Source organism: Phyllobates terribilis, unplaced genomic scaffold, assembly GCF_046119375.1.
Source record: "Phyllobates terribilis strain yellow unplaced genomic scaffold, ASM4611937v1 Scaffold_116__1_contigs__length_5312468, whole genome shotgun sequence".
Classification (NCBI taxonomy): Eukaryota; Metazoa; Chordata; class Amphibia; order Anura; family Dendrobatidae; genus Phyllobates; species Phyllobates terribilis.
In genome coordinates, this window is record NW_027362876.1 from 3390274 (window position 1) to 3416410 (window position 26137).

Genomic DNA, 26137 nt, shown 5'->3' on the forward strand with positions numbered 1-26137 from the left:
CTATTATATTATTATTAAATATTATAGCACCATTTATTCCATGGCGCTTTACATGTGAAAAAGGGGTATATATAGCAAATACAGTTACAATAATCTTGAACAAAATGAGTTAGCGACTGGTACAGGAGGAGTGAGAACCCTGCCGGCGAGGGCTCACAATCTACAAGGGATGGGTGAGGATACAGTAGGTGAGGGTAGTGCAGCGTATGGTGGAGCGGTGGTTTTCTTTTTTCTGCTGTCTAAAGTTGAGGTGCGTCTTATAGTCTGAAAAATGTGGTATATGTGTGGTGAGCACATTGAGCCCCCAGGTGTTTCACAGAAGTTTATAATATTAAGCTGTGAATATACAGAAAATTAAATTTTTCCCACAAAAATGTTTTTTAGCCCTAAATTTTGGATTTTCACAAGTGTAACAGGAGAAACTGCACCATGCAATTTCTTGTGCAATTTCTTCTGAGTACGCTGATACCCAATATGTGGACGAAAACTAATGTTTGGGCGCACGGCAGGACTTGTATGGGAAGAAGCATCAAAATTTGCTGGAATAATTAGCGGATGCCATGTTTCGTTTGGAGAGCCATTTCACTTTTCCAGAGCCTCTGTGCTTCCAGTACCGTGGAAGCTCCAAAATTTCTATTGACAGATAACGGACCTGAGTGAGGTTTTTTTGTGGATTGATTTGAATCTTTTATTAGGAACATGTTACATAACATTTGGGATCACATTTATCCTACATTCTACACTGAGCACTGGTTTCCATCTAAATCTCTGAGTGACAGGATTCAGAAGAAACCCTCAAGGGATCCATTAACTATAATGAGGCAGCATATTTACTCTGGACTCCGTCTGGCGTCTGTTCAGCGTCATCCCTTCTTTTCAGAAGTGCACAAAACTGTGGCCGTCCGTACTTTTATGCACGACTAAATAGACAGGATACTGCCGGATCATAGGCTAGACTGCATTCACAGTGCCTTCATCTGCCTCATTACATTGAGTCTTCTGCCGAGAGTTCTGTCTGAATCACATATTTCAGAGATTTACAAGGAAACCGTGGTATAAGCGCTCAGCGCAGGATAAATGTGAGCCGAGCTTTACAGCAGTCTTTGGGAGGCAGAATGAACAAATCAGCAGCTGATGAAGAATTGGTTTTATTTATTTTTTACACCGTTCATCGTGCAGCATGAGTGACTAGACGACATTATTCTTCGAGTCGGTGCAATTACAGCAATACCATACTTATATAGTTTTTTTAAGTTTGGCTTTTGTCACACACTAAAAGATGATTTTTTTGCAAAAACTAGTATCGCCATATTTTTAAAGCTATAATTTTTTCATATTTCTGCCGACAGAGTCATGCAATGGCTTATTTTTTGCGGAACGAGTTGTTTTTTTTTATTGGTACCATTTTTGGGCACATAACATTTTTTGATCGCTTTCTATTGCATTTTTTGGGAGGCAGAGTCAATAAAAAACAGAAATTCAGGAATTATTTTTTTTTTTTAGTGTTGTTCCGCATGTGGTAAAATTGATAAGGCAGTATTATTCTTCGGGTCAGTACGATTACAGCGATACCACATTTATTTCTTATTTTTTATGTTTTGGCACTTTTACACAATAAAAACTATTTTATAAAACAAAATATTATTTTTGCATCACTTTATTCTAAGAGAGCTATAACTTTTTTATGTTTCCACTGATGGAGCTGTCTGGCAGATTGTTTTTTGCAGGACAAGATGATGTTTTCAGAGATACCATATTTATTTACATTTGTATTTTTGATCACTGTGAAGAAACAGCACCAGGGGGGCCCCGAGGAATCCCGCTGTCGCAGCTTCTTCTGGTGGATCCACACCCCGCCATACACCTGATGTCACACTACGCCAGACCGAGCACATGATACGGATCTACCCTTTGCACCGTGACGTTCCGCACCCCCCTCAGGGACGTGTAAGGTCAGATCGGCACAGTTCTACACTGTCACCTCCTGTCCACGCGGGTACAGAGAGGCACCAGGGAGTTGGACAAGGTGGTCCACTCAGACGCTGATGTGGCCCCACACCCTCCCACACTCTTGACAGGCTGAGAGGCTCTTTCACTACTCCAGTGAAGCAGAGCCTTGTTGGCCTGGATAGAGCTGCCACCAGTTTCTATTTGATATAACAGACTTATATCGAGCTAGAAACCAGCCCGGTAGTGCATTCGTCGGACCAAACAACAGACGTAAGGTTCATGGTTCGAGATAAAAGAACAGCCCAAGATTAAATTATATATTTAATCACCATAAGGGCTCACTAAACAATCTACTATATACATCAGGGTTTATATATAGAGTGGGCAGAGTTACAAATACAAAAACATGGTACATCAAGCATAACAGATCTTAAAGTCAACTACCGGCTAGATGGAAAGCATGGCTCAGGGATTGGGCGACATGGGGAAGAATGTGTGCCCTGCTTGGTTGCTGGACTTGTCTCTCAAGTCTGCATGTCACAAGCTTCCCCAGGGAAAAGACAATAGGCTTTTGCTACACAGACCTTCCAACTCACTGAGAACTCCCATTACCTGCCCCTGTTCATCCCAAGTCTCCACCCCCTGTTCCTTCCTGACTAAGAGACTCCCAGAACTAACGTGGCCCATACCTCTGTACTGGATGGTCCCAGGAAACCGATTCTGCTGTCAACGGACCCGGCCGGGCCCCTGCTACGTGTGGATACCAAACAAAGCAGTTGTAGGAGGTTCCAAAAGGCTAAGACGTGCATCTCCTCGTCCCTACACGCTAGAGTGGGCTAGGAAGCAGTCTCGCGTTCACGATCTTCCCCTGAGCTAGAAAATCCATCTTGTGAAGAGCTGGGACCTATAGTTCTTCCACTCCACAGCCTGGTATTGAAGTATAGTACCTTACACAACATAGTACATGTTGAGAACAAAGAGAGGATCTCGGTAGGAAGCCTGCCTGTCAGCTCAGCTCACAGCTGCCAGGGGAGGTGGATTTCTCACCCCCCTTTGCTGGCTGCAAAGGAATTCAAAAGAGTTGGATTACACTATGCCTGGAGACCTGACAACCAGGGCACATGTGATTATTCTAGAATATTCTTCACAATCACATTTTACTCCACTTTTTGTTTGGCAGTATGATGATAAAACATCATTTTTTGCCTTGTTTTTTTAAAAAATTTTTTACGGTGTTCAATAAAGGGGTTAACTGGCGGGAAGTTTTATAGGTCGGGTCGTTCCAGACGCAGCAATACCAATTATGTGTACTTTATTTGTTTATTTTTTTATCATAAAATATTTATGTACAAAATATATATTTTTTTATTTTTTTTTATATTTTTACAATTTTTTACTTTGTCCTACTATGAAACTTTCACTTTTTGCAGTCTGATCGCTTATAAAGAATAGCAATACAATAGGTTTGCTATGCTTTACAAACTGTCAGCGCTGCACTGGCAGACAAACTTGCTCTCAGCATGGTGTAATAAGTTTGCTAGCTCTGATGACCCGGATGTCGTCATGATGACATCGGTTCAGCATGACGCGGGGGACGCCGATTGGAGGGCAGAGGGGGTTCCCTCTTAAATGCTGCGATGGATATCAATAGCAGCTTTAAGAGGCTAAAGTAGCAGGAGCGGTGCATTGAGTGCCGGGTGTCAGATCAGTTATTAACTAATTGCAATAAGGCAAATGATCCCTAACTCAAGATTCTCTATTAATATATAACGTTTATTTACCAATAACAATAAAAGAAAAATTGTGCAATTTTTAAATGACAGTGAATGTGTGGTCTTTATATAGTCTTGATGTAAAGCGTTCTAATTTATTGATTTGTCACCAGTGAGAGAAACTATATTATTATCTTTTCCACGTGTTCATTGAGAATGAACACGTCCACTAGAGGACATCTCCTACTAGTTTGACGTTGTCTCACTGCCAAAATGTATGATTTTTTTTAAAGTATGATTGTTTTGCACATTCTGCACTTTAATATTAGATTTTATATTGGAGTTCTTGTGCATGCACTATTCACTTTATGTATTATATCTCATACATCATGTTGCACTTTTTTTATCATGTTTAACCATTGCACTATTCACTTTACGAATTGATCTAATGAACACTCAGCTATGCATATCTTGAATTTTTCTTGCATATATTTTGCACATTTAAGTGTCCCTTATCTTATAATTGCACCATAATGTCTATTCTTCAGGCAGTTATGTACGTGATGAATTCTTCTCAAATGCATTCAGTTTATTTGTATCATTCGCTCATTCTTTTGACATATTTGGGCTGGATTCCCTGGCTACGTGTCCTGCTTTGCCTCTCTCCTCCCGCATTGTGTTTATTGTGGGCGGCTGAGGGGTGACACGAGTTTATCCCCTCCTACCTGGCCGGGTTGCCATGCTCTGCGTGTCCCTGTCTTTCCTCTCCCCACCCACATTCGGATCTAGTGCGTGGGTGGTATGAGGTGGCTTGGGTCACAGGTCCATTGCTCCCTGCCAACTGGGCTTCTGTGGTTAGGCGTCCCAGCTTTGCCTCTCCCCGCCCGCACTGTGGTCACGTGTGTGGGAGGGCGGAGGTGACAGATCGCCATGGCAACGCATCTCTACCTTGTCTCTCCCCGTCCACATCAAAATTTCTTCCGGTGTGGGCGGGCGGAGGTGACGTGGGACGCCGACCCTGGTTGTTCCAGCGTGGGATACAGGCAACGTGAACATCTCAAACACCTGTCATTGGTAAGCCATGATATATAAACCTTCTCCTGACACCTTTGCATCACCCCTCAGAGGAAGCTGCACGCGAAACACGCATCAGGGGTGTCCCATTGGTAGCCACACAGGTCACCTTATCTCGTCACATTTTAGGTATACTCTGGGCCTTTTCTTTACTTGGATTCATCCATATAACATATTTCAGGCAGACATTCAACTCTTTTTACCTAAGTTCCTGTGTCACAACATTTGTGTGTTGTTAAGGACACACTGATTCCTTGCTTTATTTTATTTGACTCACTCAGGTCAGTTGTATATCACGGTTTGGTTTAGTGCATATGGAAATCTCCTTTGTTAGGATTCATTGCCACCATTGTATTCATTCATTTATAAGCATGAATATGTAGACCATGCATAGTGTTTTTTTGGGAATCATTGTCTATGACTATGATTGCAGCATTTTTTCCTTCATGATGCTGTTGGTGTCCAACATTCTTCCTGAGTGACGTTGCCCATGTCTGATACTCTCTTTTTACCAGTAATGTATTGTGTTATTTGTGTTAATAAACAGTCTTATATTTGGCTTATACTCCTGTGTATTTATTATGATTTTGTAATCTTCTAATCCCAGGGGGTAGGTGGATCCTCCAGGTTGTAAGTTCTATAGAAAAGGGCTTTCAATGCACAAAGTCATTCAAACAGTTTTGGGTGGAGGAGAATGTTGTGGTCTAGAGGCAACATGGTGGTGCAGTGGTTAGCACTGCAGCTTTGCTGCCCTGGGGTCCTCGGTTCAAATCCCACCAAGGACAACATCTGCAAGGAGTTTGTATGTTCTTCCCATGTTTGCGTGGGTTTCCTCCAGGTTCTCTGGTTTCCTCCCACACTCAAAAGACATACTGATAGGAAATCTAGATTTTGAGCCCCGATGGGGACAGTGACGACAACGACGATGATGTATGTAAAGCGCTGGGGAATATGTTAGCGCTATATAAAAATAAAGATTATTATTATTATTATTATGGTGATTACACGATTGTGATACGGCCGGACTACACCACCGATAAAGCATCCACAGCCGGTGACTGAGAATAATCTGTAAATGTTTTGGATTTTCAGATGATTATGAATTTCAGAAATACCTTATGACAGTTTTTCATTAATACTTTTTATGTTTTTGTCTGATATTTGTAGTTTTTATTTTTTTGTGTTTAAGCTGCAGTACACACTGATGACGGTCTTGAGGACCAAACCGTTTGTACCTGTGTTGGACTGCAATTAAATACTTTAAAATTATGTCTGTTTGATTGCCAAGTTTCATTTGCCTTTTGCATGGTTTTAGACCCTACTTGTGCACCTATTCCAGCAGTGCTGCGGTTTTCTACACTATTATCTACTCCAGTACGTAAGCACGCTGAAGTGTCATGTCCTCTTCTACGTTCTCGTATAATGTTGAGGAAGCATCCAATATCATTGCACAATCTAACCTATTGTGTGATTTCTTAAAAGTCCCTCCGAAGGAGATGCAAGGATGGAACTTAAAGTGAGAATTACGCTACCTCACCAGCATTGAGTTGCATTGTGCCACATGGTTGGAATACTTGAGAGTACAAAGGATCCCAAGGGAATTGAGGGTCCCAATTTGTCCAACCCTGTTTAGCGATCAGTCTGAGTACTGCATAAAATTTGAACATATACTTAATAAATGTTCTTTTGATATTATTACCCTAACAATTGACTACTTACAGAAGGCTATTGTATCTACCAAGGAACAGGTAAAAAATATTGAAACTCAGCTTGCTGCTACTATCTCTACACAAGAACTCATCACTCTACAAAACAAGATGAGCATCGACGAGATACGGAGAGCAAAAAAAGGAATAAGTTTGCGAGATACTGAAGATTATGAGCAAGACTGGTCTATAGATGGCAAGACAGATACACCTCAAGAAATTATCCTCCCAGATTTGCCAAATCCACTACAGATCCTTCTACCTCCGCTTCGGACACAGACAGGAGGAACCTTTTCAACACTTCTGCTCGTTTTTTTTAGATAAATGAAAAAGATATTCCCAACGCAGAAGAACAGAAGAGGTGGCCAACACAAGGGGAAACACGGACTTCATCTGAGTGACCCACTCCCAGGGATACAGCACCATTGGTGGTAAATATCTCCTCTAGGACTTTGAGTATTGCACAACTTTCTGTACCACAGAAGGGGTTATCTTTTTGTCCCACTAACAAGTACAAAACGTTCAATCTTGATATGGAGTTACAGCGATTTTGTCGCTCACTACGCCTTAGGACACACTTTACCAATGACACACCAGGCAATACCTTGTCTATTCCCTCTACCCTCTCTGATGTTAATACCTCCATCATGGCGCCAGTCTCGGCCTACGCTCCAAAAGTGCATACAGACCTCCACATGACTCACATGCGCTCGAGACTTTCATTGGTTGCGTGGATAGTGCCTTTACAGACTTACATTCCAAGGTAGACAAAGGGCTGCTTCATTACCAGTCCAATCTTTCTCCCCTTGACCTTCAGAAGCCTTCAGGAAGAGAGTAATCTTATCATCAAACTGGCAGACAAAGGGGACACCATAGTAGTGATGAATAAAGGGGATTATCTCCTGGAAGTCAATAGACAACTTAACAATAACTCCACATCCCGTAGACTACTCCATGACCCAACACACCAAGTCAGGACTGCAATAGCATCTGTGTTGGAACATTTTCTCGCCAGAGGAGTGATTGATAGTAAGACACGTGATTTTCTCACTAAGCAACATCCTATCACACCTGTCTTTTATGTACTCCCCAAAATTCACAAAAGCCTTGACCATCCTCCCGGTCGTCCTATAGTAGCCTCGACAGACTCGCTTCTTTAACCTTTATCAATTTTGTTAGAGAAAATATTGATACCATTGATTAAAAAAGTCCCTCCTTTTTACTAGATACAGGAGCTTTTCTCAGTTTTATCACTGACCTAAAATGTGTCCCCCCTGAATCAGTCTTGGTTTCTTTTGAAGTAAACAGACTCTATACGTGCATTCCACACTCTGAATGTATACGTGCTGTACACAGTCTGTTGCTTGAGTCACAGACAGATCCCCTTATCATTGAACTTTGCATTGAACTCCTAACGTTAGTTCTTATCAAAAATAATTTCTTGTTCCAAGATACTTACTTCCTACACACTAAAGGGACAGTGATGGGCTCTAACGTGGTCCCCCTTATGCAAACTGTTATATGGCCACCTTTGAGGCCCTAGTAATTTACTCCAATCCACTCTTTCATAATCACTCCATCGCATGGAAACATTACATCGATGACATTTCTTGCAAATGGGGGTGCCCACAGGAATCTCTAAATGAGTTCTATGACCTCCTGAATTCCAGACCTGGGCTTTACCATGACTCACAGTTCTCATCAAATCAGTTTCCTGGATACCATGGTCCTCAAGGACCAACTTTTACACAAAACCTACCGATCTAAACGGTCTCTTACACTTTACGAATAATCACGCATTACAAATGAAACGGTCAATTCCAAATCCCAGCTCCAGCGGGTAAATAGGATAGTGGCAATGATCAATTACGCTCAGAGAAGCTACAGGAAATGTGCCACAAATTTGAGAAAAGGGGCTAGTCCCCCAAAATCCTACACCAACATAACACACCTTCAGCCCACACCCGTCCTAAACCCATGAACCGGATTCTGTTTGTCCACACTTACCATCCGTTCCCATACATCTTGCACAAAACCATCCTGAGACATTGGAACATCCTACAATCCGCTTATCCCCACATCCCAGATTTCCAACAACCATTTTTTCCGTGTTTCAAACGGGTGCCCAGTCTCAAGGATTCATTACTTCGTGCCGATGTGGACCCCACACGTACAGGGGTCAAACAACGTTTTTTTACTAATTCCTAAGAGGGGGACCTTCCCCTGCTTGCAGTGCCACCAATGTAACAACGTCCTATATGGGAACACCATTTACCATCCCCATACCGGTAAACAATACCCGGTCAAAGGGTATTTTACGTGTTACACCTACTTCGTAGTATACCTCATTAAATTCCCTTGTGGTCTGGCATACATTGATGAGACAACACAACCACAAGCATAAGTCCACAATTAGATGTAAGAATCTACTACTACTCTTGCTACTCTTTCGTTACATTAGGCCATAACATATCTCAACTTAAGTTCCAGGTCATTGAACAGGTGCTTCCCCCTACACGAGGAGGTGAACGTGTACGCCTACTGAAGTAAGGGAGGCCTTTTGGATCCATGACCTTCAAACCCTTACCCCCAGAGGGCTCAATATGGATTATGTTTTATTGTCATTCCTGTGATAATTTTAGGGAGAACTGCATAAGACGTAGCACATTGTTGTTGTTAACTTTGAGTTTTTCACTGTGGAGTGTACATATATGTGTTTTGAGATACAGTATTTGCATGTCATTTAAGAGAGATTAACTTTCTTTCATTATCATGGTATTTATTTTGTATTCTTTATGTTGCAGAACGGCTTCTCCTTATTGTAATCACTGATTATTATCCTCCACTGCCCACAGGCTGCTCTACTTACACCTGTTCGCTTCCGGTCACATTTCCAGGCTTATTATTCTTTTCTCCACTTCCGGGAACGTTGCACTAGCGGTTCACCCTGATTGGTCTCCTGGGACATTAGGTCCCGCCCTCTGACCACATATACCAGGCTTTCTCCTCCCTTGACATGGCGACCTTAGGAACCAGTGGCGGATACCACGTTCCCTGCCTGTCACACTTCCTACACTCACTATTGGGTATGTTTCTACATATATCTGCTGGTCCCTATTGGATAATTCCCTATGGGGCTGATGTTCTTATGGCTGTTTGTCTCCCTAGATCCTGTCTTTCCACTGAGACACTGGAATATAGCTAAAGATGAAAGCATGAAGGACACAAACAGTCTAGTAGGTCACACTTATTATACCGCTATTATGTGCTCTCTATTGCAATGTTTTGGATTTTCAGATGATTATGAATTTCAGAAATACCTTACGACAGTTTGTTTCTAGTACTTTTTATGTTTTTGTCTGATATCTTCAGTTTTTCTTTTTTTGTCATTATGCTGCAGTACATTCTGATAAAGGTCTTGAGGACCGAAACAATTGTACCTGTGTTGGACTGCAATTAAATACTTTAAAATTATGCCTGTTAAGGCCCGGTCACACTTAGCGATGCTGCAACGATCCCAACAACGATACGACCTGTCAGGGATCGTTGCTGCGTCGCTATGTGGTCGCTGGTCAGCTGTCAAACAGGCAGGCTCACCAACGATCAGGGGAGCAGCGACATCATGGAAAGAATCTTTCCACGATGTCCTGCTCCTGGTTGCCAACCTGCTGAAGCAGGAGCAGGCTGGTAACCATGGTAAACATCGGGTTACTAGGGGCACACGCGCACCTAGTAACCCGTTGTTTATCATGGTTACCACTCTGCTACAGTGAGCGGGGAGGTTACCGCTCACTTTAGCAGGCTCGTAACCATGATAAACAACGGGTTACTAGGTGCGCGTGTACCCCTAGTAACCCGATGTTTATCATGGTTATGAGCCTGCTAAAGTGAGTGGTAACCTCCCGCTCACTGTAGCAGAGTGGTAACCATGATAAACAACGGGTTACTAGGTGCGCGTGTGCCCCAAGTAACCCGATGTTTATCATGGTTACCAGCCTGATCGCTGCTCCCGCTAGTCACACACAGCGATGTGTGCTCACCAGCGGGAGGGCAACGACCAAAAAATGGTCCAGGACACTTTGCAGCGATCTCACAGCAGGGGCCTGATCGCTGCAAAGTGTCACACATAGCGACATCGCTGGTGAGGTCGCTGTTGCATCACCAAAACCGTGACACAGCAGCGATCTCGCTAGCGATCTCGCTATGTGAGACGGGGGCTTTAGAGTGGCAAGTTTCATTTGCTATTTGAATGGCTTTGGACCATACGTCACCTATTCCAGCAGTGCTGAGGTTTTCTACACTATTATCTAAGAAGAATCTGTGACTTCTCTGCATTTAGTGGTTACTACTCACCTGGGTAGTCATATGTCGGAATCTCCTCTTTACACCGCTCATCATCCCTCACATATGTCTCTGTAGTATTAATATGGGTCAGATCTTCACCCTGAAACAAATATTGTAAAAGTCACAGACAGATGGAGAAGTCCCATCTATGATCAGCTCTAATCCTGCCATCTCCACCGTTCTCATTACACAAGTATAAAACATAATAATGGTGGATAAAACAAGACTGAGCACAAGACCTTCACAGCAGTCTACACATCATAGGGGAGATCTCATGACACCTTCTCTCCATCTACCTGATGATCCTGAGGAACATTGGGATCTTCTTGTTTACAGTCCTGAGGAAGAAGAGGACGGGGACATCTCTCTGGTGTTGTCCTCTTACTGAATAGAGCTGGAGGAAACACATACAGGGACTGAATTCATTCTTTACGTACAGATAATTATAGGCCATGTGTATTTAGCCCTTTCTATTACCTGGTGATGTGAGGGGCTGGAGAACCTCCATCATGACGTCCTTGTACGGATCTTTGTGTCCTTCTAAATAGTGCCACTCCTCCATGGAGAAATAGACGGCGACATCCTGACACCTTATAGGAACCTGACACATACAATGATACAGTCATCCCCCCGATCCCTTCATAGCGTTACTGTATAATGTCCCAGCATTCCCAGCAGTGTCACCTCTCCAGTCAGCAGCTCAATCATCTTGTAGGTGAGTTCTAGGATCTTCTGGTCATTGATGTCCTCATGTATCAGTGGGTGTGGTGGAGGCCCTGTGACTGGGCTCAGGGGTCTTCCCCATCCCTCAGACACAGGGTCCTGACAGAGCTCACTAGAGGTCTTCTTCACTACTGTGTAATCCTGGTTATGGAGAGACACATTAACAAAACTCCCTCCAGACATTTCCAGAGTCCTCACCTCTCCAGTTCTGTTCATCTGTTATTCCCATAGATAAGAATGATGTAATGTGACGTCATCAGAATCTCTCACCTCTCCAGTAAGCCGGAAGAGGATCTCTAGGGTGAGGTGTAATATCCTCTCCGCCATCTTGCCCCTGTCCATATCCATGCTTAATGAATGAATCAGAAAAATTTTCTTATTTAGGGGATCCAATATTGTAGAGACCTGAATAAGAAGATGATGAGCCGATGTAAATTCATAAAAATCTTGTGTAATAATTAGTGTTGAGCGAGCATGCACAACACTGCTCGGTACTGTTATGATCTGCAACATAAACTAAGGAAAGAATGGGAAAAGCTGTCCCTACAGTAAGACTAAGCTGAATCCCTATGATGTAGCGGGCAGCCTGTTCCTTGTGAACAGACCCACATTCGTCCTAGGCTAGTCTAGAGACCTATAGAATAAAGGACTGGGACAAAAATGGGACACTTCCTAACAGAAGTTGTTGCAGAGCAAAAAGACAAACTGACAAAAAGTACTAGAGGTCCCAGAGGACCAGGCAATCTAGACAGAGATAGGCACCGAAGCACCTGGCTAGAGAGACAGGCAAAAAACACTGAAGTCCAGCAAAGCCAGAAGGGCGGAGGTGGAATATACAGGCAGCTGGTCACGTGACCGCAAAACACAAGATAGCAAAAACTAACAGGAGGGTTCTAACAGGTACTCGCCCGAGCATCACACTACTCGGGATGTTCGGCGAGCACCGAGCATTTCTGGGTTACTCGGGCGGGAGCTCGGGTCTCCGCCATGCATGTTTGGCGCTCTTTACAGAGTCAATGAACATGCAGGGATTGCCAGCCAGTCACTGTAATGCTGCAGCCATGTTGTTTGTGGGCATTACAGTGATTGGCTGGCTGCACAGCGTCACCTCGAGTATTTAAAACGGGGCGCCGCCATCTTGGACACAGACGGCCGGGATCAGACAGTGTAGGGACAGCGCTGCTGAGCTAGGGAGAGATTTATAGTGCGAAATAGGTAGTGTAGGGTCTCTAAAGCCTGCCAAATCAAACAAACAGACCTTCTCAGGACTAATATCTATCCCAGATATCAGGCAGGCAGGCTGTATAGGAGACGCATTGGTTATACCAGCAAATGCTGCATTACAGTCCTGTGTGGTGCTGCTCAAATTGCTAGAATTAGCTCCAGGTCTCGGGGGCCAGAAAAAATCTTTTTTTTTTCATCTAAATCCTCTTTTTTTTTTTTTTTTTTCCTTCTTCACACTGTACAAATACCCATCTTATTAACCTTTTGGTGCCCCCCCCCAAAAAAAAAGAAAAAAGTGTGTCTGTGACAGTTCAGACACAAATATATCTGTTTAAAAGAGTCTGGTGTAGGCCCGAGAAATAGAAGTGTGGTTTTGCTGTTCCACAGGTCAAATCTCTGTATTATCCTACTTTTGGCATTTTTTGCCATAAAGAAAGTAATAGTGTCTCCTGATTGTTCAGACACAAATATATCTGTTTAAAAGAGTCTGGTATACGCCAGTAAATTATAACTGTGGTTTTGCCGTTGCACGGTAAAAAAATGTCTATTATCCAGCTTTTGGTATTTTTTCCGTAAAGAAAAACAGTAATAGTTTCTCCCTGATTGTTCAGACACAAATATATCTGTTTAAAATAGTCTGGTGTAGGCCAGAGAAATAGAAGTGTGGTTTTGCAGTTCCACAGTTCAAACCTCTGTATTATCCACTTTTGGGCCATTTTTACCTAAAAAAAAAACAGTTTGAGTGTGTCGCTCACTGTTCAGCCGCAAATATATCTATTTAAAAAAGTCTGGTATATCCCAGTAAACAATAAGTGGTTTTGCCATTCCACGGTAAAAAAATCTCTATTATCCAGCTTTTGGTATTTTTTCCTTAAAGAAAAACAGTAATAGTTTCTCCCTGATTGTTCAGATTGTTTAAAAGAGTCGGGTGTAGACCAGAGAAAGAGAACTGTGGTTTTCCTCTTCCATGGTTCTAATCTCCATTTTATTACCCTTTTTCTATTGATAGTGCGAGTGTAATATATTTTACTTAATTTACAATGGGCAAGGTGCGTGGCAAGGGACGTGGAACTGGACGTTCTGGTGATGGTGCGTGCAGAGGACGGGGCCGTGGCCAAGGTGAAAATGTGCCACAACCAACAGCCACATCTTCTCACTCCCAGTTCTTGACTGAATTACTAGGGAAGCACAGAACAACACCAGTATTGCGAACTGATCAGTGTGAACAGGTTATTAATTGGATAGCAGATAATACTTCCAGTTACCTGGGCACCACCACCTCCGGTCTGTCTTCCACACGGTCAAATCTTAGTAGCCGTGAGTCTCAACTGCATACTCCTCCTCACCCTGATGCTCCTTCCTCCCACCATGCCGAGTGTCGTCAGACAGCAACTGATCCCACACTTGTACACTCTGAAGAGCTGTTCACTGGTCCATTTCCAGAATTGTGCCCCTCGCCTGCTCCGCTTGAAGTGGTGGAAGAGGAGATCCCATGTAGTGATGCCCAAATATATGAACAGCCACGGCCACAGGAAGTCGACGCTGGCAATTTGTCACAAGAGGTGGACGATGACGAGACACAATTGCCAGGAAGTGAGGAGGAGGATAGTGGTGCGCAAGTGGAAGAGGAGGAGGTGGTGGATGATCTAGTAACTGACCCAATGTGGCAGGAGGACATGCAGAGCGAGGCCAGCAGCACACAGCGTGAGGGAGGCAGAGTACCCCAACAGGCAGGAAGTAGCAGTGTGGTGGCCGCACACAGAAGGCAGGCAACAGTTCCCCGTAACACCAACATGAGGGACGTTGCCAATACAACCTGTAGGTCTTCCAGAGTCTCGAATTTTTTCAAAGACTCTGCTGATAACCCCAAAAAGGCCATTTGTACCACCTGCCATGCCAGCATCAGCAGGGGTGACAAAACTACCAGTCTGACCACCACCACCATGATCAGGCACATGGCAGCAAAGCACCCGACTTTGTGGGGTGAACCCCAGGGTCCACGACCAGTGTCAGCGGGTGTCACCACTGCTTCTTCCGCTGTTGTGCGTGCAATAGAACCCCCTGTTGTGTGTGCAAGGCAATCCCCTGTCCATACTGCATGCAAAGATGCCCCCTCCTCTCAGTCTTCACTTGTTATGGCAGTTTCTCAAGAAACAGCATCAACGTCCACATCCCACCGCAGCGTTCAATTGTCCATATCCCAGACCTTTGAACAAAAGCGCAAATTTGCAGCCAACGCCCCACAGGCCACAGTCCTAAATTCGCACATTTCCCAATTGCTTGCGTTGGAAATGCTGCCTTTTAGGCTGGTGGAGACGGAATCCTTCCGCAACCTTATGGCGGTGGCCGTCCCTCGGTACTCGGTCCCCAGCCGAAACTATTTTGTCCGGTGTGCCATTCCCGCACTACACAAGCACGTGTCCCAAAACATCTGCTGTGCCCTCAACAAGGCAGTCACTGGGAGAGTCCACCTGACAACGGACACGTGGACAAGTACTTGTGGCCAGGGACGGTACATCTCCCTGACGGCACACAGGGTAAACATAGTGGAAGCCGGGACCCAGTCGGACCTTGGGACGGAACACATCCTCCCCACACCGAGGATTGCGGGACCTATGTCAGTCAGAGTTGCCCCCACAGTGTACAGCTCCTGCGCATCATCCTCCTCCTCCTCATGTTCAGCCTCCATCTCAGATCACTACGTCAGTTACAAGCTGGAAGCACTGCAGTATTGCCTCCTCCAAGCGGCAACAGGCTGTGCTGAAACTCATAAGCTTAGGTGAGAAACCTCACACTGCTTGTGAATTGTGGACAGCTGTGAAAGAGCAGGCAGATCTGTGGCTGAGACCGCTGAACCTACATCCAGGCATGGTCGTGTGTGACAATGGCCGTAACCTGATGGCGGCTCTGAGGCGAGGCGAGATCACACACGTACCATGCCTGGCTCACGTGCTTAACCTCGTGGTTCAGCGGTTTCTTAAATCGTACCCCGAGTTGCCAGATCTGCTCGTCAAAGTACGCCGCCTGTCAGCTCATTTTCGCAAGTCGGCTACAGCTTCCGCCGCCCTTGCTGTGTTGCAGCAGCGCTTGCAGCCTCCGTCACACCGACTGGTGTGTGATGTCCCCACACGTTGGAACTCTACCCTCCACATGTTGCAAAGGATTTGTGAGTAGAAGAGAGCAGTTGGGAGTACCAGCTGCAACAAGGCCGTCGATATTCAGTCAGACTTCACACATAAGACCTCAGGAGTGGACCTGGATGTCTGCCATCTTGCCAAACTTTGAGGAGTCCACCAAGATGGCGCCATCATTAGCGTCAGCATTCCACTTGTCTGTCTTTTGCAATGCTCTCTGCAGAGAATTAAAGAGGAGGCATTGCAGCCAGAGTATGATGAGATGGATCAAGAAGCCGTAGGGGCCCAGCCTCAGCCTCATCTCATCCCAACGTGCATTGGGGGACAATGAGGGAGAGGAGGAGGAGGAAGAACAGGAGCTGGTATCATGCGCTGTAGACGGTAGTACCTGTAAAACTGTCATACCGTCGGTTCAGCGTGGGTGGCCTGAGGACAGGGGGGTAGGAGGAGGTGGAGGAGGAGAAGAGAATGGTCAGTCGTCATCTTGGTGAGGACACGGAAGTCTTGCCCGTTACCAGTCTGGCACGCATGGCTGACTTTACACTGTGTTCCAAATTATTATGCAAATAATATTTTCTCAGAATCTCCCAAATTACCTATATGAATTGCAGTCATTGTAATTTTCCAGTCAAATAACTATTAGAGTACAATTGAAAGGTTTTTGTACAAACTACCTATGATAACAGTATATTTTTTAAAAAAATAGAAAACTCAAACTGCACTCAAAATGCATGTCCCAAATTATTATGCACAGCAGAGTTTTCAACCTTTTAATTTTAATAAAGAGCAAAAAAATGCTCATTTTTGAAATTATAAGCATTAGCAGGTTATTACAAACTGAAATCAAACAGTTTTCAACTCAAAACTTTATTCTAGGTGATGTTACATTTGCACATAGGACCCCTTGTTCGAAAGGAGCTTCTGAACTCTCTCGTCCATTGAATTTGTCAGGTTTTGGATGGTTTCTGCTTCAATTGTTTTGCATGAGGACAGAATACCCTCCCAGAGCTGTTGCTTAGATGTGAACTGCCTCCCGCCATAATAGACACTCCTTTTGATGATGCTCCAGAGGTTCTCAATGGGGTTGAGGTCAGCGGAGCATGGGTGCCACACCATAAGTTTGCCCCCTTTTATGCCCATAGCAGCCAGAGATGCAGATGTGTAATGTGCACCCATGCTCCCCTGACCTTAACCCCATTGAGAACCTCTGGAGCATCATCAAAAGGAGTGTCTATGATGGCGGGAGGCAGTTCACATCTAAGCAACAGCTCTGGGAGGGTATTCTGTCCTCATGCAAAACAATTGAAGCAGAAACCATCCAAAACCTGACAAATTCAATGGACGAGAGAGTTCAGAAGCTCCTTTCAAACAAGGGGTCCTATGTGCAAATGTAACGTCACCTAGAATAAAGTTTTGAGTTGAAAACTGTTTGATTTCAGTTTGTAATAACCTAATGCTTATAATTTCAAAAATGACCATTTTTTTGTTCTTTATTAAAATGAAAAGGTTGAAAACTCTGCTGTGCATAATAATTTGGAACATGCATTTTGAGGGCAGTTTGAGTTTTTTATTTTTTAAAAAATATACTGTTATCATAGGCAGTTTGTACAAAAACCTTTCAATTGTACTCTAATAGTTATTTGACTGGAAAATTATAATGACTGCAATTCATATAGGTAATTTGGGAAAATCTGAGAAAATATTATTTGCATAATAATTTGGAACACAGTGTATGTTACACTGCCTTAACCGTGACCCTCGCGTTGTCAAAATGTTGGGTGACAGTCATTACTGGTTGGTGACACTTTTAGACCCCCGCTACAAGGAGAACTTTCACTCTCTTATTCCTGAGGTGGAGAGGTCTACAAAAATGGGGCAGTACCAGAAGGCCCTTGCTGCAGAACTGTTAAAAAAATTCCCATCTGAACACGCTAGCGGCAGAGGTCACAGTTCGTTGCCCAACCAAGGCGTACAGGCGAGAGAGACGCAACTCCAATTCAGCAGAGGCAGGGGAACACTGTCAACATTCTTGGAGAGTTTTCTCAGACCCTCCCTTCGGACAGGCCCTGAGGCGCGGGGTACTCTCACAAGGAGTGGAAAGTTTCAAAAGATGGTGAGGGAGTACCTTGCCGACCGTACCAGTGTCCTCCGTGATTCCTCTGTGCCTTTTAATTATTGGGTATCCAAGCTGGACACTTGGAATGAACTCGCTCTGTACGCCTTGGAGGTCCTGGCCTGCCCTGCCGCTAGCGTGTTATCGGAGCGTGTTTTTAGTGCCGCTGGGGGAATTATAACTGATAAGCACAATCGCCTGTCAACTGACAATGCTGACAAGCTGACCCTTATCAAATTGAACAAGGGCTGGATTGGGCCAGACTTCTCATCACCACCAAATGACAGCAGAGTAACAAAGTCAAATCCACTGTGTTATTTCGGGAGGTGTATTTACATGCACCGCTTCACACCCACACATGGGTATACGCTTCCTCATTTCGGCTGTTTTATGCTCTTCTCCTTATCCTCAGCCTCCACCACCACTATTCCACCAGGGTGACCGTGGTCCGTGTTGCCAGCATTGTAAGTTCCTCCGTCCTTATTTTTGGCAGCTTTTGCTTGGAAGTCATAAGCAAAGACTATGGGAGACCCACTCCCCAATAATGGGAATAATGTTTTTAAGATGCTGTACTGTATGGCTCTTGTAAGGGGCATTGCAAGTTCCTCCATCCTAATTTTTGGCAGCTTTTGCTTGGAAGGCATAAGCAAAGACTATAGGAGACCCACTCCCCAATAATGGGAATAATGTTTGTAATATGCTGTACTGCATGGCTCTTGTAAGGGGCATTGCAAGTTCCTCCATTCTAATTTTTGGCAGCTTTTGCTTGGAAGGCATAAGCAAAGACTATGGGAGACCCACTCCCCAATAATGGGAATAATGTTTGTAATATGCTGTACTGCATGGCTCTTGTAAGGGGCATTGCAATTTCCTCCGTCCTAATTTTTGGCAGCTTTTGCTTGGAAGGCATAAGCAAAGACTATGGGAGACCCACTCCCCAATAATGGGAATAATGTTTGTAATATGCTGTACTGCATGGCTCTTGTAAGGGGCATTGCAAGTTCCTCCATCCTAATTTTTGGCAGCTTTTGCTTGGAAGGCATAAGCAAAGACTATGGGAGACCCACTCCTCAAAAATGGGAATAATGTTTGTAATATGCTGTACTGCATGGCTCTTGTAAGGGGCATTGCAATTTCCTCCGTCCTAATTTTTGGCAGCTTTTGCTTGGAAGGCATAAGCAAAGACTATGGGAGACCCACTCCCCAATAATGGGAATAATGTTTGTAATATGCTGTACTGCATGGCTCTTGTAAGGGGCATTGCAAGTTCCTCCGTCCTAATTTTTGGCAGCTTTTGCTTGGAAGGCATAAGCAAAGACTATGGGAGACCCACTCCCCAATAATGGGAATGTTTGTCATATGCTGTACTGCATGGCTCTTGTAAGGGGCATTGCAAGTTCCTCCATCCTAATTTTTGGCAGCTTTTGCTTGGAAGGCATAAGCAAAGACTATGGGAGACCCACTCCAATAATGGGAATAATGTTTGTAATATGCTGTACTGCATGGCTCTTGTAAGGGGCATTGCAAGTTCCTCCATCCTAATTTTTGGAAGCTTTTGCTTGGAAGTCATAAGCAAAGACTATGGGAGACCCACTCCCCAATAATGGGAATAATTTTTGTAATATGCTGTAGTGAATGGCTCTTGTAAGGGGTATTGCAAGTTCCTCCATCCTAATTTTCCCAAAGTCAGCTTTTAGTCAGCTTTTGCTTTCCAATGCAAAGGCGAAAACTAAGGGAGACCCACTCCCCAATAATGGGTAGAAGGTTTTTAGTACGCTGTAATCCACGTCTGTTTCAAGGAGCATTGCAGTTTCTCATAATTATTGGAAAGCCTTCCATTCACTGCTTAGGCCAACAGTGTACAGGAGACCCAGTTGCTATAAATGGAAAAAACCTCCATGTCACTTGCAAGGGGCATTGGAGTGCCTCGAAATTTTTGGTAGGCATTGCACTCACTGTATGCCCTATAACTGTGTAGCCGAACAGCTCCTTTTGGTACAGAAACATATCCTACAAGACATGTGTGGTTGACTGGCCTGATATTGATGTGAATGGTCCCTGTTCCTCCTGCTCTTTCTCCTTTGCCACCACGTCATCCATCATTTATCAACTGAAGCTTTGTTTTAACGGGAGTCATAGAACTGGGATAGTAGCAGGAAAACCTCAGGCCTAGCTGCTACTACATACATGCGCTTGCATTCCAAGAAAACAAAGCAGATGCTAACTTCTATCATCATCATCATGCTCCTCACCTTGGCACTCTCAACTCCCCTGATGGAGAAGCCAGGGCCCACCGGAGGAGTCTGGTTCTCTGGTGGGCTTGTCCAATGCTGCCCTAAAGCAGGCCAGGCTGAGAAAAGTGTGGGGGAAGTTCTCAGGAGAAATAGGGGTGGCTGGGGACCATTAATGGACACCCGGCCGCCGCCAGGCGGCTGGGGATCGTGTGTTGACACCCGACCGCGGGGCGGCTGGGTACCGAGTATGGACACCTCGCTGCCGAAGCAGCCATGAGGTAGTGGCCAGCTTCGGCCTCCTCCAAACTAAAACGCCCCATTTCAAGTGCAAGCTAGCAGTATGGTATTGCAGCCTGCGGGTGGGTGGTTGGCTACATATTTGCGCTTGCATTGCAAGGAATGGGGGAGGTACAATTGAACACTGCCCTGGGACAAGGACTTGCACGGGGATAGTTGCAAGCCTGCATCTTCTGATGCGGCAAGGATCACTTCTGATGGGCACACTTTTAGGCAGTGACCTGGGAGTCAGAGATGCTTCCAGGGGTCTTCCCCATGCTGTTCCCATGTCTTTTCAGCACTGTATGCATGTGTCACACAGCACATGGCCAGATAAGGTTGTAAAATGTTAAAATTACATTTTCCGGTGAATGCATTTGTCACAGTTGAAAGCAATACAAAAGTGCAAAAACGCATAAAAAATGCTACTTGTGAACATAGCCCAAGGTGTGGAGGAGTATTTTTGTTTTTGGTTATTTATTTTACATTATACACAAGGATTTAACCTGGAAAGGAAATTCCTTAACATATTTCACAGGAAAACCGTTTCAGTTTCGTTTTTGAATGTTTTATTGTGAGCCCATAAAAGTGGCTTAATACCTCTGACCATATTGTTGACAGTAGTGACCTGGGGGTCAGAAATGCTTCCTGGGGTGATCCCCATGCTGTCCCCATGTCTTTTGAGCACTGTCACTATTTGGACACTTTTTAGGCTTTCTACAGACTGCCGGGGGTGCCGCCGCAAAAATGCTTGGGTCTCCCATAGACTAACATTGGGCTCGTTGCTCGGGTCGAGCACCCGAGTATCACGGTGAGCTCGGCCCGAGTTTCGAGCACCCGAGCATTTTAGTGCTCGCTCAACACTAGTAATAATACAATCACTGGAGATAATAAGGGAAACATATGAGATTTACTATTTTCTACTAATTTGTTTTCTTCTTTACATCTAGTAATAAAACCTATATATTTTAGGCCACAGACAACAAGCAGTTTCTTCCTTGGCGTCTGCAGCTGAATACGTTTCTCATAGACTCATCTTCCTTATTGCTAATTCTCGTCTCATTTACCGACACTGGAATCGGCATTAGCAATACTGCAGAAGATATTCATTACACGTGACATGAGAAATAACTACTTCATGATGAGGACGACATTTTGATCTTCAACTACGGCTTTAGAAACATATTTGGCCAGAGTCCATCACTGACTACATCACCACCGGCCGTCTATATGAATGTTTCCGGACTGTAATCTTCTATCCCGTTAGATCTCATGTCTGATTCACACACAGAAGTTTGAGACATTTATAAAAGCTTGTTTGTAAGAACACCAACACAAGAGGTATTTGATGCCAAATTCTCCATATACAATGTATTTTTTTTCTCTGGATATGATGGGAATTTTTTAGCATTTTCATGTAGGTTTCCATAGATTACATGAAAAACACCCCCAAAAAATAAAATTGGGGATGGAGGTACTGGGGAAACATTATACAGTGTGTGGGTGGATGGCGGTACTAGGGGAACAGTATACTGTGTGTGGGGGCCAAGAAAGGGGCACTGTACTATGGGAGCAATACATGATTCATTCACAAAAACACCCTAAACATAACATTTTTAAAACAACCTCACAATTTGTGAATCTTCAGGGTAAATCACTATCTAACCATTTGATTAGAGCTGATACTATTAAGCTCAAGTGTCTAAACAGACTTTCTTTCAAATCCATAAAGGGGCACTTTTCCGTGTTTTTCATGCAAGAACTGTTGGAGGATTATTACAGGTGACAGTTTTCCCATCAATTAGAAGGGACACCTGTGGATATTGGTGGTTTTTACCTGCTACATTTCTGGTGTGATTTACTCGGTAAAGTGCCCTTGTGTTAAAGGGGTTGTCCACTACTTTATATGATCCCCCAATGTATTCCCCCGGGGCCCATAAGTGTTTCTCTAAATACTTTGTGGTGCCTTTTCTGCCTGTGAGTGGCGCTATCACTGGCCGCTCACAGGCATCACGTGACCCCTGGCTGCAGCCGGCTCTGACATCCGCTCATGTCACGTCAAGTTCCGGCTGCACCAGGTGGTACTCACTTCTGCGTTTCACGGTGGACGCTGGGCTGTGGTGTGGGTTACCCAGCACGTCCCACCCGGCATCCACTGCACGCTCTTCCTCTCCTCATTCACTGGGAAAGCGAGCGGTAGATGCTGGGTGTGATGCACGGGGTAACCCCGCCCACAGCCAAGCATCCACCGTGGGGAGCGCGTCACTGATGTCACGCCTCACTTGACGTGACATCAGTGACGGGTCATGTGATGCCTCTGAGCGGCCAGCGGTAGCGTCGCAAGGAGGCAGAAAGGCACCACAAGGTATTTACAAAAACATTTCTGGGCCCCGGGGGGTACATTGGGGGGTTCATAAAAAGTAGTGGACAAATTCTTTAAAGTGGACATTGGACAAACGTCATGATCAATTACAATCAGACTGAAGGAACATGGCTCCTCTATTCGGCTCTATGAGTCTAGGATGAAATCCACTACGGCTACTGCAAGAAAAAGCATAAAGAGCAGAAGTTTGGTGAGACCACCGTGGCCAGACATTTCTCAGAGATGGTGATAAAAGTTCTGATCTCCGATGGTCGGTGTTAGAAGAGGCGACCGCAGCGGATTCACAATCACAACGCTGTAAACTTCTACTGAGACATGTTCTGGATTTACTCCCTGGAATCACTTTCTCTCAGAGGGTTAAATGACGTCTGTAACTTCATTGTCTTTCTATGAAGCTTCTTCTCTGAACTTTATTCCTCTGCTGTCTGCTGGGAAGTTGTTTTATAAAAAAATATATTTGTGTTTATTTTCTTTCAGTTTACTGGGTTTGTAATGGGGGTGCCTGATAGACGCTTCTCCAATACTAACTGTTAGGATTGATAACAGCTGACAATACATAACTGACATAAACCACAAAAATATTACCCCGGTTGCCAACATACCAGGGCAATTGGGAAGAGGTAGACAAAGTGCCAAAATTTGTTGCATCTAATGTGATTTGACAATTCTGAGGCTGCTGCGGACGGGTATTTTTAGGCTGGAAGGGGCCAATATCCATGGACCTTCCCAGCAGGATAATATCAGCCCAAAGTTGTCTGATGTACCTTAGCCGGTTATCAAAAATAGGGGGGGACTCCATGTCATTTTTTTTAATTCATTATTTATTTACTAGGTTTAACCCCTTCATGACAGGAGCATTTTCAGTTTCTGAGTTTTCGTTTTTGCTCCTCTTCTTCCCAGAGCCATAGCCCTTTTATTTTTCAGTCAATATGGCCGTGTGAGGGCTTATTTTTTGCAGGAAGAGTTGTACTTTTAAACGCCATTACTAGTTTTACCATATCATGTACTGGAAAACGGGAAAAAAATTCCAAGTGCAGTGAAATTGCAAAAAAAATGCAATTCCACAGTTGTTTTTTGTTCTTTTTTCTTTCCACATTCACTTAATGCTAAAACTGACCTGCCATTATTATTCTCCAGGTCATTACAAGTTCGTAGACACCAAACATTTATAGGTTCTTTTTTATTTCGGTGGTGAAAAAAAATTCCAAAGTTTGCTAAAAAAAAAAAAAAAAAAAAAAAATGGCGCCATTTTCCGAGACCCGTAGTGTTTCCATTTTTCGGGATCTGAGGCCGGGTGAGGGCTTATTTTTTGCGTGCCAGGCTGACGTTTTTATTGATACCATTTTGGGGTAGATCCGATGTTTTGATCGCCCGTTATTGATTTTATTGCAATGTTGTGGCGACCAAAAAAACGTAATTCTGGCATTTGGAATTTTTTTCTTCTTATGCCGTTTACTGATTGGATGAATTATTTTTTTTATATTGATAGATCGGGTGATTCTGAAAGCGGTGATACCAAATATGTGTATATGGGGTTTATTTTTTATTATTTTATTTTGAATGGGGCAAAAGGGGGTGATTTAAACTTTTAAAAACTTTTTTTTTACACTTTTTGCTTGCTTCTATAGTATCCATAGGAGACTAGAAGCAGCAACTGTCCGATCGCCTCTGCTACATAGAGGTGATGAGCAGATCACCTCTATGTAGCAGAAATGCTCCTGTGCTATGAGTACCGACCACTAGGTGGCGCTCATAGCAATCTTTACCTGACAACCACTGGGGTCTGCTGCAGACCCAGGGCTGTCATGCCCACCCATCAGTGACCCGCGATCACGTGACGGGGTCACCGATGGGTGGGGTAAGTGACGCGCTTCCGGCGCGGCGCTGTTAATGAGATTGACAGCAGCATTTAACTAGTTAGTAGTCGCGGGCGGATCTGTAATAATCAGCTGCCATGTGCTCGGTCCAGTGCGGGCTCAGCGCCGGAGACACCGCTGAACCGGCCTTTCTGACGTTGTGCGTACTATTACTGACCATGTCGGAAAGGTGTTAAAAAAGGTGAAATACACCCTTTAGTGCCACATGGAAGGCAGCTTTATAATATTTAGAAGGGAGATGACATTAATCTAAGCACTCCCTCCTATAACAACTCTCCTTGAACTACTGTACTTTCTGAGGACAGTGGGCCAAGCATCGCATCGCGGGGTCTTCTGTAAGGCCCAATAACTAGCGAATGGTCTTTGGATAAGGTGTTAACCGAGCACAACCGAGTGTCATCGGAGTTCTCGTATATCATGTTCGAGTCCCTGTGTCTGCATGATTTGCGGCTGTTAGACAGCCTCAACACATGACGGGATTGCCTGTTTATTAGGGAATCCTCACGTGTTGAAGCTGTTTAACAGCTGCAAATCATGCAGACACAGGGACTCGAACATGATATACAAGCACTCTCCGATGATACTCAGTTATGCTCCAGCGTGCTCGGTTAACCCCTTATCGGAGCACGTTCCCTCATCACTACCGATAACAAGATGCGGCCGGCCAATCGCAGTAATGCCAGTAGAAAACATGGCTACAGCACTACAGTGTATGGCAGGCAATGCCCGAATGTATATTGGCCGTATAACAGACACAAGACATACGGGGCGCGGACTAGAACTCCCCCGATACTCGTAATGGAGAGATAATCACCAGTATCTACATTACTGTGCTGGAGCTAGGAGAGGAATAATGGCGTTGTGTGAGGACTTCTCTGGGCTTCTGTCCTTCATCCTGCAGTCGTCTGAATGGATCTAATGTGGACGGGAACCAGCTAAGCCGCATTCTGTCCACAGCTGTTACCTCACTGTTCACATCACACAGAGACCCCAAGAGTCTCCGTGCTGAAGGGGTTAATGCCCAGTAATGGGGAATCTCCACATACCTCCACCTGCAGAGCCGCCACCACATATATGGCTGCTCTGTGCGCACAGGAGCTGTGATGAGGTCACAGGAGGGGAGGAGTCAGGGGTCACATGATCAGGGGCCTCAGTGGATGCAGGACTCTGCTGTGCTGGTTGTCATGGTGCTGGATGAGCTGAAGTTTATGTGTGGGGTCAGGAGGGGTTTACAGTGTGGATGTAGCAGAGCCGCGTGTGTACGAGGTGTACGGAGCGGAGCCGCGCGTGTACGAGGTGTACGGAGCAGAGCCGCGTGTGTACGAGGTGTACGGAGCAGAGCCGCGTGTGTACGAGGTGTACGGAGCAGAGCCGTGTGTGTACGAGG

The 26137-nt window shown here is 44.6% G+C and overlaps 2 protein-coding genes across 2 annotated transcripts in view; both read right to left on the reverse strand.

Moving 5' to 3' along the window:
• Positions 1–11370, reverse strand: part of LOC141201466 (uncharacterized) — a 63548-nt gene extending 52178 nt beyond the window's left edge. Inside the window, exons 1-3 of the mRNA XM_073663459.1 lie at positions 11264–11370; positions 11083–11180; positions 10796–10886 (exon numbers count right to left, since the gene is read on the reverse strand). Of these exons, the coding sequence (XP_073519560.1) occupies positions 10796–10886; positions 11083–11180; positions 11264–11348 (274 nt within the window). The 5' untranslated portion in view covers positions 11349–11370. The remainder of the gene's footprint in view (positions 1–10795; positions 10887–11082; positions 11181–11263) is intronic.
• A 55-nt stretch (positions 11371–11425) lies between these two features.
• On the reverse strand, positions 11426–25857 carry LOC141201457 (oocyte zinc finger protein XlCOF29-like). Its single transcript, XM_073663448.1, has 3 exons — positions 25797–25857; positions 11780–11914; positions 11426–11650 (listed from the first exon to the last, which is right to left on the reverse strand). Exons 2-3 carry the CDS (start codon positions 11855–11857, stop codon positions 11426–11428), a joined length of 303 nt encoding a protein of 100 aa, XP_073519549.1. The 5' UTR covers positions 11858–11914; positions 25797–25857.
• Positions 25858–26137: the final 280 nt, after the last annotated feature.